Consider the following 17742-nt stretch of genomic DNA (forward strand, 5'->3'; position numbering starts at 1 on the left):
AAACCAGTTCTGCTAAAAGCTTTCCTGTGTTGTTCTGCCTGACATGAACTGTGTCCCTCCTGTTTTAAAGACCAGCAGCAGTTTCCAGGAGTTGGTGCTGGTGGAGAACACCAGACTCAGTGAGCAGTATTTCTCTGCTGTGCAGAAGTTTGTGGTGTTCGACCTCGGCTTGACTCTGCTGCCAGTCAGCGGGCAGACTGAGGCCTCGCAGCTCATCGCTCAGATCGTGAGTAACGAAGACAAAACAATAAACCTGTAATTCATGTGATGCCGTGATGCCAGTCCACGTGTGCCATGGGATTTTGTGATAACAACACATTATTATTGCAATAGTCAACTGGGCCTATACAAAAAGTTATGAATGCATTTTTATTGTATGTTGCGCACACCCATTTCCTAATAAAGAGGCAAACTTTAATTTGTCTGGTTGTGCCCTCCAGTGGAACCATCCAGTAACACTCTTAGTATATAGGCAAGTGAATACTTTATATATGATGCAGCCAGTCAACTACGTGAACGTGTGGCTAAAAAGTAACAATATCTCCATCTCAAAAGGCAGAAAGCTCTCGTAGCACTACGCCTTGTTGTCTGATGCTGAGTTTTCAACCTCCAGGTTCACGGGGAGGGCAGAGAGAACCCCTTCAGGAGGAGGAGTTCGTCTCGGCTGTTGGACCCGCTGGTCCTGGCGCTGGTGCAGCATGTCCCCGGGGTCGGCAGGGTCAAAGCTATGGCCCTGCTGCAACAATTCTCCAGCATCCAACAGCTCTGCAACGCCACCCCCGCCGAGATGGAGCCCATCGTGGGTCAGGCTGCAGCTCAGCAAATCCACAGCTTCTTCCACAAACCCACCGCTGCCGGAACCTGACGGCTCGACTCTGGGTCATTATTTAGATAGGAAGGTTTGGATTTAATGGTGATGCAGCAGCTCTTTGGCTCACATCATTAACTCTTCTGTACAAACTTTAAAAACAATATTTATTTACTGTTGTCTGACTGAGATATCTCAGTCTGGACCAAACTGGAGGACCGACAGACAGACATTGCCGTTCACAGATTTGCTCTCTGGCTTTGCTGCTCTGTGTGACAAATTCTGTTTTGTTTTGTTTTTTGCACTCTGCACTTTTGCATCCACAATAAACAAGTGTCAGTCATTTGTAGCATCAGTTGTGCTTTTTTTACCTCTTAAATTCTTTCCTTAGTTTATCAGTAATTACGTTCATCAGTTTTGTTTCTGACTTTCAAAATAAAAAGGTATTGCAGCTTGATCATAGTGATTTAGATGTCAAAGAATTACACATATACTGTATCTTTTTGTTTCTTTTTCTGATTTGTTTTATTCTGGAAAAATAGAAGATATATTTTTGTTCTCACCCACTGCTTCCCCCTGTGTAGATACCCCTTTACCCCTGCTCGTACCCGTGAATGTATATATATATATAAATATTTTCCCGTTACACAGCTTTTTGCAGGGTAACCCAAACTGACATCCCTGATGTGAAAGAAAACCCCAACAATGAATACACCATACGTCACCAATAAATTAGAGCTGTATTCAATAGAAAATCTTGGTCGTCTGAAATTCTACGTACTCTTCAATCAATTGATTGGTCGATCAGGAAAAAGATAAGCACGTTATCTCTTGGTTAACTAAATTGGCCACAGTGCACTCTACCTGGTAGATGAGTCCATCAAAGTGTTTTTTTCCTGTCACAGAGCTCAACATCAACACTCGCCCAGGGCAAGTAAACTTTGTGTACAGGCGAGTGGAATGCCACAGGACTGCTGAGAAAAATATGACATACTGGATACTACAGAAGTTAACTCTGGGGTTAATGATGTCATACAAACGTTACTAAGGAGACTTACTATTTTTAGTCCAGTACGGTAGCCATCCTGCCACTCCAACAAGGGCTCCGGTGTGATAGCATACCTTTCAGTAGCTTTATAATCCAGCCTTGAACTGTGGTGTCTTTTTGGAGACTTAGTGAAAAAAATCCATAGTGACAAAATACAACACTGAATGTCCTCTGTGATTATTTTTGTTTTCTGATTAAAAATGAGAGTTGAAAAATGTTTAACTTTGGGTAAAATGCTGCACCTGTCATTGTCACCAGCTGTCCAGCCACAGTGAAGAAAGAGCAGGAGAAAAACCATGAAGACCAACCATTCTGTGATGGTGCCTAACAACAACTGCCATTTCCAGCTGAGAAAGGAAACACACAGCCTTAATTAAGTAACACCAGCGACTGTTCAACCAAAGAGACTTTGATCAGCGAAGAGCATATCGACCAACTGACCAGAACTTCACAGCCCTACAACAAAAATAGATTTATTACAAACGAAAGTGGATCTTTCTGTAGAAAATGAAATGGTTGTTCTACTCAATGATTGACAGCAGAGATGATCAGAGGGGCAGAGTTTTTACCACCATAATTAAGACTGGGGCGGAGGAATGGGTAGAGTTTCTCACTGAAGGAGCAGCCAGTAAAGGAGTAGATAAGAGCTGCAGAATCAACATCATAAAAGGAGACCAGACCCTCCTCATAATCCACAAACACTCCCACCTTCTTAGGCCGAGACTTCAGAGAGAGGTGAACATCAGGGCCAGCACAAGCACAGTACTCATTTTCATTCCTCAAAGATATCGTCCAGTAACCTTTCTGAGGGCTCACTGCGATGTATCCCTTCCTGTTGATTGACCCTCTGGCCACTCCTAAAGTCCACTCAGCCTTCCCTTCAACCTGAACCTCAAAATAAAATCTCCCTGAAGTGAAACTCTGCTTTGCTAGGACATTAACACAAGAATCAAATCTCTCTGGGTTGTCTGGGAGAGTCACCTGTACATCACCATCATATACTTGTTTTTTATCATTAGACAGGACAAGAAAGGGATTTGCTGTATCAGGATCAAGTGTCACATCAACTGCATACTGCTGGACCCTCTTCAGCTCAGCTCCAGCAAGCAACTGATTCACAGCTCTCCTCAAAGTTCCCTTATATGAAGGTGGACAGACATTGATTTCTGTCCAGTCCTTGTGAGCGTTCAGGGACAAGAAGCTTTGGAGGAAGTGCAGGTGGTCATAAGAGTGTGAGAGCTGCTTCACCTCAGCACTTCTCTTCTTCAGTGCAGAGATTTCCTGTTTCAACTCTTTGATGAAGCCTTTAGCCTGTTCCTCTGTCTTTGTATGCTTCTCTATGATCGTGTCCATGAACTCGGCCTGGCTTTTCTCAACAGACTCCTTCAGAGCGGTGAAGACCTGAACACCATCTGCTATCTCACTGCCAGCATCCTTCCAGCTGAGTTCCACTGAGCGTTTGATCTCCTTAATCTTGAGTCGTCTCTTCTGGATCATCTGCTGAATTTCCACCTCTGTCTTCCCCAGCACAACCTTTTTATGCACATATTCTTTCAGAGGAACAACACCATGTGTCTCCTTATCTAAAACCATCCTGAGCATGCAGACACTCATAAAACACACCACATAGAACAGGCAGAGCACCATGGCCTTCAGTTTGGTTCCTGAGTAGACTTCACGGGGAACTTCTCCTGGTTTCTGTTGAGCTGACTGTCTGAACTGAGCAGCCATCTCAGAGATGAACGTGTTGATGTGCAGCTGAGGTCTGGTGTTAAAAACCCTTTTACAGTTAGGACACTGACTTGGGATGTTAATATCCCAGTGTTCAGTGATGCAGGATTTGCAGAAGTTGTGTCCACATGGTATGGTGACTGGGTCAGTGAACACATCCAGACAGATGGAGCACAGGAACTGCAGTGAACACATCCAGACAGATGGAGCACAGGAACTGATGTTCAGTCAGCAGACAGCTGGCAGCAGCCATGTCTACACTCTGAGGACAAAAAGTGTGAGAAAACAAAACTGTAATCACATATCATTTGATTACTTGCTTTGAAAAGGCTAGACATTTTTATGGGCAATACAAGAAACTGTCGTGAAATCTTTGTGTTTTGCTCTATAACATAAAAAACAGTTGAACACTTTGGACTACATGCTCAGTCAGACCTAAATAGAGTCCAATAGGAAAATAAGGTCTGTGACAAACACAAGCTTAAGACACTTTCACATTTTGTTCTACAACATAAAAACCATCAGTAAATATCCCACATTTTAACTTTGAAGCTTTAATGCATCTTAAAAAAGACCATTGCTAACAAGTGGCTAAATGAGACTACAGAATGTCATCACACCGAACATGGCTTTAAGGTCTTGTTATGGTGATGACATCAGTTCATGCGATCATAGTGTAGGTCGTTTATAGCCTAACATTGGCTTTTCACCTCTGGCGACTGCATTAAAGGGATAGTGCACCCAAAAATGAAAATTCAGCCATTATCTACTCACCCATATGCCGAGGGAGGCTCAGGTGAAGTTTTAGAGTCCTCACATCACTTGCAGAGATCCAAGGGGAGAGGAGGTAGCAACACAACTCCACCTAATGGAGGCTGACGGCGCCCCAGATTCAAACGTCCAAAAACACATAATTGAAACCACAAAATATCTCCATACTGCTCGTCCGTAGTGATCCAAGTGTCCTGAAGCCCCGACATAAAAAGGTGTTTGGAAAAATGTCATTTGAACTCTGTTTTTAGCCTCATTGTAGCCTGTAGCTCTGCACCTCTCTGTGCACCGTGCTCACGTGTGTGCGCTTGCGCAAGACCGTGAGACATGGGCACCGCCTTCATGTGTGTTCACGTGCTTTCACTGGTCTCCTGCGCAAGCACACACACATGACTGCGGTGCCCAGAGAGGCAGTTAGAGCTACAGGCTACAATGAGGCTAAAAACAGAGTTCAAATGACATTTTTCCAAACACCTTTTTATGTCGGGGCTTCAGGACACTTGGATCACTGCGGACGAGCAGTATGAGATATTTTGTGGTTTCAATTATGTGTTTTTGGACGTTTGGATCTGGGGCGCCGTCAGCCTCCATTAGGTGGAGTTGTGTTGTTACCTCCTCTCCCCTGGGATCTCCGCATGTGTTGTGAGGACTCTAAAACTTCACCTGAGCCTCCATCAGCATATGGGTGAGTAGATAATGGCTGAATTTTCATTTTTGGGTGCACTATCCCTTTAATGCTTCAATAATCATGAAAGTGGTGTTTATTTGTGATTATCTCGCCAAACAAAACGTTTCATTTGCCACTGACCTTAATTGCGGCAATAATCCAAAATCTGAAAAATCTCATAGGCTTTTAGACAAGGGATCCAGGGATACTAACTTCTGTGTGGGCCTGCAGGAAAACGTCATCCCTATGGCACTCTATTGTGATAAGAATTTTTTAAAGTTTGTATTATTTTCAATTATTACAATCAATGGATGCAAATCATGATATGATGCATTTTCACAGCCAATATAGACCTATTAATGTATCATTGCTGTTCTAAAGTGCTCTTTGTCGGAGCATAGGCTGATATAAAGTAAGAGTATAAATATCATATACAGTGTATGGGTCAGAGCCAGTCAGGATGAGTTAGACCATTTAGATCCATGACAATGAAACACCTGATTGTACAGACATTGATAAACAGGACTACATTACAGCTGAGGCAGATACCGCAGTAGTGTTAGCATTAGATGACAGAGAGATCACTGCATGCCCCGACAGCTTCAGTGTCAGGTGAGGGAGAGCCAGGTGTGCCTCAACAGTTTGACAGCAGCTGTGACACCACCATTTTGTAATGATAAAAACCTTCAACAGTTACTCAATACAATAATCTTTGTGAGGTGGGGCTGGGGGGTGCATAAAATCTGAATTTTAATTTACAAGGAAGAAACAGGAGGACAAAGGTTAGTAGATTAGCTTTAGCTGAAGCTAGCTGTGACTGCTTTCTGTCTAACTTGAACTAACCAGAGTTCAGTCACTGTGGTTTGGTTTTTACCTCTGTTTTGGTGTTCATGGCAGAATTTACAATTTGTTTTTATCAAAATGACACATTTCTATGGCAGATATTCTTCATATGGTAAAACAGATGTAAAAAAAATAAGTAAATCAGATTCTGGTTTTAACTAAATGTTGTCCAAGTATCCCTTCAGTGCATCTTGTCTCTGTAGGACAGTGAACTCACCAGTATTTGTTGTTGGGAAAAACCTGCTGGATTAAGCTGAGAGAGAACCAGAGAGATTTGTCTTCAGTGCTGCTCTGCTGTCCTTCTGACTTTAAGTTTCATTTCAGGAAACGTGACGGTGCAGCTCTCCTCTTTCAATGTTGCTCCACCTCTCAGTGGAGCTATGTGGGGGAGGTTTTGTCTCTGGGACTGGGAAGCAATTATGAAGAATATCAAAAGCACACAGATTATTTTCCAACAACAAAATAAAGTCTTCCCTTACAAGTCAGACATTTTAAAGATTACAAAATGCAAACAACAACAACAACAAAGAGCAATGTTTCCCTCTTTGATGTAGTGATAGGAAAGTAAAAAGCCTCTAGAAACAGAGATCTTGAAGTCTGTCATTCCTTCTGATTTGACCACAGCAGTAGATTAATGAGCCTCTCTGTGATGCTCCTCTTTTAAAAGTAGTTAAAGTTCAATACTTTACAATAGAAGTCTTCTTCAGCTGTAAAGTGTCTGATTTTAGATGGAGTTTAAAACTGTAAAAAACAAACAAAAGTAGTCAGTCACATCATACAGACTACTTGTGCCAGTCAGATTTAGATTTCGTAGTTCCCCTGTATTGGCATAATCTGCTTCAGCATCAGACTGTGTATTTATTTATCAACAGCATGTCCTCATGTGGCCACAGGCTGCAGTTTGTTATACACTCCACTAGAGGGCGTCCTCAGATTTCACTTATTCTCTACACAGTAGGAGCAGTGGTTAAGTGTTGATATCAGCTGTTCAGACACAACTCAGACATTAAAGCTGGGGTAGGCAGTTTTAATTCCCCTTACCACAAATATCCCGTAATTAACTTTCAGCATATCGAGAGAAAATTAGACTTCTGCTCCTCCTCTTGGCTCTGTTTTTAGGCTTTAGAAAATCTAGCCTTTGACGGGAGACTCTGGCCAATCACAGGTCTTTTCAGAGAGATGGTGTTAGTTGTACTGGCTGTTCTACAAATGGAAATGCATGTGCACGTCCCTTTGGCGAACCTGATTCAGTGGTGGAGAATTCTGCAAAGAAAGTTGCTATTCCAGCATTGGCAACAACTGCCTACACTGCAATGCAACTCAGAAAAGGAAGACGGACTTAACAAGAACAGAGTCTGACAATAAACAAAATAAAATGTGTTAATATCTGTGAAGCATTTCAGAGATGAAGAGAAAATGTTGCTAATAGTTTAGCCTTCTGCTAACTGGAGCCAAAAGCTCACAGCTGCAGCTTCAAGTTCACATTTATGTAGCTAACGTTAGCTAAGGCCTCAAATCACAGTGTTTCCTGACACCCTCCCACTACAGACCGCCTCGCCAGAAGGAGAGTGGGCAGCAGCTCTGGAGACGGCACTTAAGTCAGGGGCCGCAGCAACCGGAATCCAGCCAGTGCAAATCCCAGCTCCGCAACTGACAACCCAAACTCGCCGCCAGATCAGCAAGCTTTCTGTTGCTGCTGTGACACAGGTTAGATTGGGTGCAGCCACTGGCCACCAGCCCACTGTGACATCTGTCACTGGTGGGTTGCTGTGATTAAATTCAATCCGCTACAGCCGCCAACTGAAGGTCTGTAGTTTTCTGATGACTGACCAGTCTTGAATCCAGGTAATGTAGTTATTAGAGTAAATTAAATAACATCAATCAGTGTGGTAAAATATGTGTGTTGTAGCAGTAAATAGAAAATGTGACACATCAAGGAAAATATTTTCAGAGCTATAAAAGTGTACTCAGTAGAATGCAGATCATCGTCAGAGAGCTGCCCAAGCTGATGGCAGCAACTCTAATTTCAGCAGATGCGCTGCAGCACATTTCAGGGACTTAAAATACACCCCTTGTCTATTTTTGATGGAGCCACAACATGTTCCGCAGAGCAGATATTTCCTGTTAACAGGTGCTGTATGTGAAATATAAATACAATATGAAAATGAAGATTGAATGTATTTTTATTCATTAAAACACTGCCACAAATCTTTGATCCATGGATTCATAAGTGGACTTAGAACAGTATTAAAGGGATAGTGCAACCAAAAATGAAAATTCAGCCATTATCTATTCACCCATATGCCGATGGAGGCTCAGGTGAAGTTTTAGAGTCTTCACATACCTTGTGGAGATCAGCGGGGGGAGCGGCTAGCATACCTAATGGCAGACGGTGCCCCAGAGTAACGTCCAAGAACACAAAATTGAAACCACAAAGTATCTCCATACTGCTCATCTGTAGTGATCCAAGTGGGCTGAAGCCCCGACATAAAAAGTTGTTTGGAAAAACGTCATATGNTCTGTGGTTACTGCTGTCTCCCTGCGGTGCACGTGTCACGTGATGTAAACACGGGTAAGCAAAGCTCATGCTTTCGCTGGTCTCGTGCAAGCGCGCACACGTGAGCGTGGAGCACAGAGAGGCAGTCAGAGCTACAGGCTACAGTGAGGCTAAAAACAGAGTTCAAATGACGTTTTTCGAAACAACTTTTTATGTCGGGGCTTCAGCCCACTTGGATCACTACAGATGAGCAGTATGGAGATACTTTGTGGATTCAATTTGTGTTCTTGGACGTTAGTCTGGGGCGCCGTCAGCCATTAGGTGTGCTAGCCGCTCCCCCTGCCGATCTCCGCAAGGGATGTGAGGACACTAAAACTTCACCAGGGCCTCCATCGGCATATGGGTGAGTAGATTATGGCTGAATTTTCATTTTTGGATTCACTATCCCTTTAACTATGTCTGTAAGCTACAGAACAACAAAGTGGAAAATAACAATTAACACAATCAATACAGACAATAAAAAGAGATCATTTAACTTCCTACTTAATTATGGGAGAAACACAAATCCATCCATCCATCCATCCATCCATCCATCCATTTTCATCCGCTTATCCAGGGCCAGGTTGCGGGGGCAGCAGGCCAAGCAAAGCACCCCAGATGTCCCTCTCCCAAGCAGTGCTTTCCAGCTCCTCCTGGCCAGATGAGATATGTAATCCCTCCAGTGTGTTCTGGTTCTGCCCCGGGGCAGAGGGCGCCCAGGAGGATCCTAATCAGATGCCCGAACCACCTCAACTGACCCCTGTCAACACGAAGCAGCAGCGGCTGTACTCCGAGCTTCCTCCAGACGTTCGAGCTCCTCACCCTATCTCTAAGGCTGAGCCACCCCACACAAACAAACGCAAATATCAAGGATAAATGACCAAATCAAAAATCCCAACACTCTCAGTGTGGTATGACTTGGTTTGTAGCAATATACCAGTTTTAAAGTATACCGTGATATAAAAGTCAACGGTTATCATACCATGTTCATTTGCTTATCTACGATATTGAAAACAAACAAACAAACAAACACACCACTGGACGTTGAATCTCACCTTATTTAAGTTATTTACAGCCCCTACCAGTCAGTAAGGAGCAACCACTATAAATCACTGAAACTCTTGAACATACAGTCACAAATGTGCACACAAAATCTGAGGCTGATTGGTCCAATAGTTTGTGAGATTAGCTGTGGACACACAGAAACACACACACCCTCAATCACTAAACAATTACTGCTTTAAAGAAAGCTTATCTAGAAAATCACTCAGTGTGACTGAGAGGAGAGATGATCAGAGGGGCAGAGTTTTTACCATCATCATTAGGATATGGAGTGAAGAATGGGTAGAGTTTCTCAGTGAAGGAGCAGCCAGTAAAGGAGTAGATAAGAGCTGCTGCATCAACATCATAAAAGGAAACCAGACCCTCCTCATAATCCACAAACACCCCCACCTTCTCAGGCCGAGACTTCAGAGAGAGACTGACATCAGGGCCAGCGAGAGCATAGTACTCCTTTCCATCCCACAAACATATCGTCCAGTAACCATCCTGAGGAGTCAGTGGGATATCTCCTTTCCTGTTGATCGACTCTTTGGCCACTCCTAATACCCAGTAGGACTTGCCTTTAACCTGAACCTCGAAGTAAAATCTTCCTGATGAGAAACTCTGCTTTGCTAAGACACAGACACAATTATCAAATCTCTCTGGATTGTTTGGGAGATTCTTCATTTCATCACCATGTTTAACTTGTTTTCCATCATCAGACAGGATGAGGTTGGGATGTGCTGTGTCAGGATCAAGTATCACATCCACTGCAAACTGCTGGACCCTCTTCAGCTTGGCCTTAGCCAGCAGCTTATTCTTCTCTTTACTGAGTGTCTCCTCCAGCTGATTCACAGCTCTCCTCACAGTCCCCTCATATGAAGGTGGACAGATGTTAAGTTCTGTCAGATCCTTCGCAGGTGGAGCAGCATTCAGGGATGTGAAGCTTTGGAGGAAGTGCAGGTGGTCTTCAGACTGTAACAGCTGCTCCACCTCAGTGCTCCTCTTCTTCAGCTCAGAGATTTCCTGTTCCAGCTCTTTAATAAAGCCTTCAGCCTGTTTCTCTGTCTTTCTCTGCTTCTCTTTGATCGTGTCGATGAGCTCGGCCTGGATTCTTTCAACAGACTCCTTCAGAGCAGTGAAGACTTGAACACCATCTGCTATCTCTCTGTCTGCACCTCTCTGACTGAGCTTCACTGAGCATTTGATCTCCTCAATCTTCAGTTGTGTCTTCTGGATCATCTGCTGAATTTCAGCATCTGTCTTCCCTAGCTCGAGTTTCTTTCCTTCACATTCTTCTTTCAGAGGAACAACATCATGTGTCTTGTGATCCAAAACAGTGCAGAGCATGCAAACACACATCTGGTCATCCTTACAGAACAGCTCCAGCTGTTTATCATGCTCTCTACACATCCTGTCTTCCAGGTTCTCCACAGGGTTGATCAGCTGATGTCTTTTAAGGCCTGACATCGTCAGATGAGGCTCCAGGTGAGTCTCACAGTAGGAGACCAGACACACCAGGCAGGACTTCAGCGCCTTCAGTTTGGTGTCAGTGCAGACGTCACAGGGAACTTCTCCTGGTTTGAAAACTTGTTGCTCTGAGCTGCTGCTGCTGGCTTTCTGTTCAGCTGACTGTCTGAACTGAGCAGCCATCTCAGAGATGAAAGTGTTGACCTGCAGCTCAGGTTTTCGGTAGAAAAGCTTTTTACAGTTGGGACACTGATAGGGGACATTAATATCCCAGTGTTTAGTGATGCAGGTTTTACAGAAGTTGTGTCCACATGGTATGGTGACTGGATCAGTGAACACTTCCAGACAGACGGAGCACAGGAACTGATCTTCAGTCAGCAGACAGCTGGCAGCAGCACAGGAACTGATCTTCAGTCAGCAGACAGCTGGCAGCAGCCATGTCTACACTCTGAGGACAAAAGTAAAAGTGTGATAAAGCAAGACAGCAAAAACAAAGTTGCTAGGTTAACTGAAATATCAGGAAGTAATGTAAAATTATTTTGTCATATGGTACTAAAGCAAAAGTTCTTTGAAAGCACAAAAACAATAGAACTTTCTGTCTGGGTCGAGCTGAAGTTTTGTGTTAATGTTGTTTGTTACAACGCTTTAAATATTATCAGCTGTACTCACCGGTGTTTGGCAGAGACTGCGTTGTTGAGAGACCCTGGATTAAATGTGTCTTGTCTGGACTGCAGGTCTGCTGTCACTCAGATGAATGTTTAGTGTCATTTTAGGAATGTGTTATCTGAATACTTCCAGTGTTGCTCCTCCTCCTTTGGCTTTGCAGGTGAGTTTTTGTTACCTTTCAGGTTTGACTTCATTAGTGACATAGTTTTAGCACAAGCCTCCTTTTTTAAGTTTGATGTTTATTTTTCTTATATTGGAGTCAGTAGCATGCTCTAAACCAGGGGTGTCAGACAAACAGCCCGTGGGCCCACTAAAGGGTCCAATCTGGCCCACTAGACGACACCTGAGATTGATGCACTAGTGAAGGCAAAGAGGTGTCAGGTTTAAACAGTGAGGAGATACTTAATGTAAAATGCTGCCTCAGAAGCTTTTCACCAGAACACAGCTCTCTGAAATATCACTGAGTTCTTCCTGTGGTTAGATTTAAAGATGCTGAACATTGTGCGAAATATTGTCAACCAGCAGCACCAGTACAAAATAATTTGCTCCAGACTATTAGACATGAGTGAATTACATTTGAAGTCAATGTAAAGATGCGATTAGATACGAATTCCTACCGGGTGGCCCGATGAACCCAATGGATGCAAATTAAGCGGGCAGCGCAATTTCATGTCATACGCTTATTCATTAGAGTTGAAAAACCTGAAATTCAGCGACTGATTTGCACTGTGATAGCCAATCAGCAATGAAGTCTTCTGGGAACGTATGATGCTGAGGACGTACCGATGGAAATTCATTCAGCGATTCAGCAATTTCACGAGTTATTTTTGCGCAGATAAAGTGAGTCAACACAAACTATTCTAGTGTTCACGCAACACGAAAACTCACATCACGTTTGGTGTGAACACATTATGTTAGCATCGATACAGCCAACAGATGGCACCAGAGGGCGGAGTCAAAAGTTTCACACAACAACAAACGAGGTGATGGTGGAGGAGGTCATGATAATGCACCTTTAAACTGAGGCAGCGTTGTCGACGGTGGTGGTCTGTGTGGTCATTAAATATATTCTGACATGTGGACAGAGAATTTTCTCCATTCAATTATCAATTTGTTCTTTTGCCCCATTTCTAAGATTTCTTTGTCATCTCCTACGTCGTATCTCGCTTGAACTACACTACACTGCCTCCATGATCTCTGGTGGTTCTGCTTTGTTCTTCTTTCAGAACATGTGCACAAATGTGGATGAAATGAATGCAGAATAAAGCAGAAAGGCGCCTTATAAATAAAATGTATTATTATTATTATTGTTATTATTATTAATACAGACAGAAGGCTCCATCTATCTCCATCTTTGGTGGTCTGGTCTTTACAGTTAGTAAGCAAGTCAGCAACTGAAATGAGTCTGACACCCCTGATCTAAACAACAAAACAAAAGAGGTCAACCTGACATAGAAGAACGTACTGTATCTGTAGATTAGTGGATTAAAACACTCCCTTCACAGTCTCTCTTTAAACCCACAATAATCTCAACATCAGGTCAATGTCAAACTTTAGTTTTCACATCACATGTAACCCATGGAATGAGCAGCACAAAGACACAAATAGTATTTATGTGAAGCTTTATTTATATGTTGCTTTTTAAAACACCCAGACATAAACAGAATGAATCAATCATAAATCATGTAAAAATAAAATACAATATAGAGCACAGCACAATGACAGACAGAAAAAACAAAAACAAAAACACAGCACATGAAGAAGCTCTATAGAATGGCTTAAAACAGTCCAAAGACTGGACTGGAGAGGATTGTTCCAGAGGGTTGGGGCTTAAACTGCAAATACAGGAACAACTTTGGTTTTGCAGCTGGAGCAGGGGATGGTTAAAAGATCTGACCATCGCAGTGGTCCAGAAGTAGAGTTACTCAGTGGGGTTCCTGTATCTTTAGGGTTGTGATTCTTATTGATTACAGGTTTTGTACAGAAGGCTGCAATGAATTAACCTTTTGTTTAGGCCCCGATCATACAGACAGTGTTTTGCAGGTTGAAAAACACACTGACCCTACCCTTCCTGTGTGATCAATCTAAACTTTATTTTCAGTAATTGGTAGCTAGTAACTAGAATGTTGAGGCAGAGGGTACTTGCTGTAGCTCTGGTTGAGGGTGAGAGGCTGTCAGCAAATAGTTTGTTTGGCACAGGGAAATGGAGATCTGTGGGGGTACATGAGGCCCTAAAAAACAGGGTGGCAAACGGGGAGTACCACCAGTTGGTCCAGGAGCTTCACCTCCATGATGGACGTTTCAAGTACCGCACTTGTGAAGCTCTAGCAAAAGTTCAGTCAGGAAGACAATACTTTTCATGCTCAAGCTCTACATTCTTTCTCACCTGCCATTCACTCCTTGCACGCATGCTCACTTACTATCTCTAGGTGTCATTGTCTGGGTCTGTCAGTTGAGTCATCAGCTGATTCACAATCAACCAATAGCACAGCGACACACCTTCTCTGTCAGCCTATCATCTTGATGGCCGAGGCTATCATACAAGGTGCCCTCAGTTTTTAACACACTCACACACCAATGGAACAGCCATCGGGAGCAATTTGGGGTTCAGTATCTTGCTCCAGGATACTTTGACACACAGCCGGGGACTAAACCGCTGTTTTTCTGATTAGTGGACGACCCGCTCTACCTTCTGAGCCCAGACCCTAAAAAGTTAGTGTTCCAGAGAAATCCAATATTCCTCTTAATCCCTCCCCAGTCTCTGATGAGGTGGACATGATAACCCTTAATACACATAACTTTATTCATCCCTACAACATGAAATACTTTTTCCCTAACCTGATATGAAGTGTGCGCTGCACATGTGAGCATTTTTGATGATGGCCTCCGTCCAGTCCTTTGGTCTTATCACATTTAACCATAGTTGTCTTAATTTTTGTTGACGGGCAGTGGTGGCTAGTTTTGAGCCATGACTCCTTCTATTCTGGCTCCCAATAACACAACAAGACCACATTTTAAGACTCCTATGTAGCCTACAGCCCTGTGGTGGCGAATCATGTTTTTCCTCCAGCTAATAAAATGACGTCTTCGTGACATCGGCCCGAAAAGTGTCTTTATGGACAGTATATACACCCGCCAAAGTGGTTAGAAAGAGTGACTCTGTTACACTGACCATTTCTACCTGCATTTGTTAGGTAATAATGTCAAGCCCTGGTTGAAGTAGTGAATGACAATGTAAAATATTAAAGAAAAACATTTACAGGAAAAAAGGAAAAAAACCCACATTGATCAGAATCTACAATAAAAGCAATGGATACACTTTACGTCAACAATAAATTAACATTAATTATATGGAATGATAGTGAATCTTGCTGAGGAAAAAATCTTTATGGTTGTTCTACTCAGTGTCATTGACAGGAGAGATGATCACAGGGGCAGAGTTCTTACCATCATTGGAAGCACCAGGACTGAAGAATGGGTAGAGTTTCTCAGTGAAGCAGCAGCCAGTAAAGGAGTAGATAAGAGCTGTAGCATCTACGTCATAAAAGGAGACCACACCCTCCTCATAATCCACAAACACCCCCACCTTCTCAGGTCGAGACTTCAGAGAGAGACTGACATCAGGGCCAGCACGAGCTTTATACTCATTTTCATTCCTTAAAGATATCGTCCAGTAACCTTTCTGAGGAATCTGTATGATTTTCCCCTTCCGGTTGACTGACTCTTTGGCCACTCCTAAATCCCAGTCAGTCTTTCCTTCAACCTGAACCTCAAAGTAAAATCTCCCTGAAGAGAAACTCTGCTCTGCTAAGACACAAAAACAATTATCAAATCTCTCAGAATTGTTTGGGACATTTGTCCATTCATCATCATCATGTACTTGTTTTCCATCAACAGAAACAATGAGCCAGCTTTGTGCTGTATCAGGATCCAGTGTCACATCCACTGCATACTGCTGGACCCTCTTCAGTTCGGCAAAAAGCAGGTTAGTCATCTCCTCATTAAGTATCTCCCCTAGCTGATTCACAGCTCTCCTCACTGTCCCCTCAAATGAAGGTGGATGGTCACTGACTTCTGTCCAGTCTGTGGTGGGTGGAGTAATGTTAAGCGGAAGGGAGCTTTGGAGTAGGTGGAGGTGGTCTTCAGAGCGTGAGAGCTGCTCCAACTCAGTGCTCCTCTTCTTCAGCTCAGAGATTTCCTGTTCCAGCTCTTTGATGAAACCTTCAGCCTGTTCCTCTGTCTTTCTCTGCTTCTCTTTGATCGTGTTGATGAGTTTGTTCAGGCTTCTCTCAACAGACTCCTTCAGAGCAGTGAAGACCTGAACACCATCTGCTATCTCTCTGTCTGCACCTTCCTTACTGAGCTCTACTGAGCGTTTGATCTCCTCAATCTTCAGTTGTCTCGTCTGGATCATCTGCTGAGTTTTTGCCTTTGTCTTCTCCAGCTCTGCCTTCTTTCCTTCATATTCTTCTTTCAGAAGAACAACAACATATTTCTTGTGGTCTAAAACCATCCAGAGCACCAAGACAAACATCAGACACACCAGGAAGAACACCAAGGCCTTCAGTTTGGTTCCTGAGTAGACTTCACGCGGAACTTCTTTTGGTTTCTGTTGAGCTGACTGTCTGTACCGAGCAGCCATCTCGGAAAACAAAGTGTTGACATGCAGCTCAGGTCTTGTGTTGAAAGCCTTATTACAATTCGGACACTGACTTGGGACCTTAATATCCCAGTGTTCAGTGATGCAGGTTTTACAGAAGTTGTGTCCACATGGTATGGTGACTGGATCAGTGAACACATCCAGACAGATGGAGCACAAGAACTGATCTTCAGTCAGCAGACAGCTGGCAGCAGCCATGTCTACACTCTGAGGACAAAAAGTGTGAAAAAAACAAAACTGTAATCACATATCATTTGATTACTTGCTTTAAAAAAAGGCGAAACATTTATAATTCAAATTTAATATTAAAGTTAAGACATTTCTTACCATTTAACGTGATACATTTAGCCAGTATTTTTGCTTTGTAATTTGTCTTATTGAAACATCTGAGAGAGTAGAGCAAAACAATAATCCCCTTCTCCGTCCAAATACCTTTAGTGTCAGAGAGTCAACTTGAACAAAGAGGAGGAAGAGGAGGCACACACGGCCACAGCCCCCATGGCCACAGATGGACAAGACTTTTCTAGGATGTCTAAATCTATGACCCCTGTCATCTTACTCCACCGTAATGCACAAATTTATTTGAATGGATGTCTTACAGCCAATCACAGTGTTCCACAACATCTAAAGTGGACTGCAGTAGAGCTAGGGCTGTGACGGTATGTATTTTTTCTCACAGCGGTGACAGAGTGACGTATCACCGCGGTATGGCGGTGATACGTCAGAAACCCCGAAGCTGGCATTTCAGCACGTGCATTTAAAATAAACATGTTTAAACGTTAATTCAAAAAACGAGAGTCCGTTTTAGTTGTTTTAGAAGAGGTCTGATACATGAACTATAGTGTGTTTACGTCCTGCGCGGAGGGATACACCGGTGAGCAACAGCTGCAGCTGGCTCTGGGACAGGTACGCTAGGTCACTCGGTAAAAGCAAACAAAGACACGACACGGACGATATTACTCACTCGACTGAAAGCTGTCCATCAGCTCCTGCAGGCCTGGGCGTTTTTTCCGGTTTAACTTAGTGATTGCTACAAAGTTTTCACTCCTTGTGATGCACTCTCTGCGGCGGTTTTCCTCCTGATGATATATCTCCCCAACGATGGTAGCACCGAATCCCATTCTGTGCAGCAAAATTATTCCACCTCCGTAGGAATATGTTAGCTAGCCCCGCAGCTATACCACCAGTCCTGCCCTGACCTCCGTCTCCCCTCGGCCCGTTGCTGCTCCGCCGCTCCGAAGGATTCAGCCTCTCTTCTCGCCCGCTCAGCATCCAACACCTGGGAGTTCCTCATCTGTGTACTCCGGCTCAAACAGGTATGGCTCTGGGTCTGTGTCCGCTACAAGAAACTCCTCAAAATCACGTTCAAAGTCGTTGACTGCAGCTACTACAGTCTGGAGTAGGGCCGTAACGGTACATGTATTTGTGTCGAACCGTTCGGTACGCGACTTTCAGTTCGGCACGACCCTGTACCGAATTATTGGGCGCAGGATATTATTTT

At 43.5% G+C, this 17742-nt stretch overlaps 3 protein-coding genes across 3 annotated transcripts in view; all 3 read right to left on the minus strand.

Annotated features, from left to right (window-relative positions):
- Positions 1–1376: 1376 nt before the first annotated feature.
- On the minus strand, positions 1377–6267 carry LOC126407521 (E3 ubiquitin-protein ligase TRIM21-like). The gene is made up of 3 exons (XM_050072501.1): positions 6086–6267; positions 3771–3849; positions 1377–3733 (listed from the first exon to the last, which is right to left on the minus strand). The coding sequence occupies exons 2-3, from the start codon at positions 3838–3840 to the stop codon at positions 2382–2384; spliced, it is 1422 nt and encodes a 473-aa protein (XP_049928458.1). The 5' UTR covers positions 3841–3849; positions 6086–6267; the 3' UTR covers positions 1377–2381.
- A 2509-nt stretch (positions 6268–8776) lies between these two features.
- On the minus strand, positions 8777–13991 carry LOC126407348 (E3 ubiquitin-protein ligase TRIM39-like). Its single transcript, XM_050072147.1, has 2 exons — positions 13968–13991; positions 8777–11323 (listed from the first exon to the last, which is right to left on the minus strand). The coding sequence occupies exons 1-2, from the start codon at positions 13989–13991 to the stop codon at positions 9668–9670; spliced, it is 1680 nt and encodes a 559-aa protein (XP_049928104.1). The 3' UTR covers positions 8777–9667.
- The window catches only part of LOC126407519 (E3 ubiquitin-protein ligase TRIM21-like), a 6849-nt gene continuing 2318 nt past the window's right edge, over positions 13212–17742 (minus strand). Inside the window, exon 2 of the mRNA XM_050072495.1 lies at positions 13212–16448. Coding sequence (XP_049928452.1) covers positions 14979–16439 — 1461 coding nt within the window. The 5' untranslated portion in view covers positions 16440–16448 and the 3' untranslated portion in view covers positions 13212–14978. The remainder of the gene's footprint in view (positions 16449–17742) is intronic.

This window comes from Epinephelus moara, chromosome 20 (assembly GCF_006386435.1).
Source record: "Epinephelus moara isolate mb chromosome 20, YSFRI_EMoa_1.0, whole genome shotgun sequence".
In the NCBI taxonomy this organism is placed as follows: Eukaryota; Metazoa; Chordata; class Actinopteri; order Perciformes; family Serranidae; genus Epinephelus; species Epinephelus moara.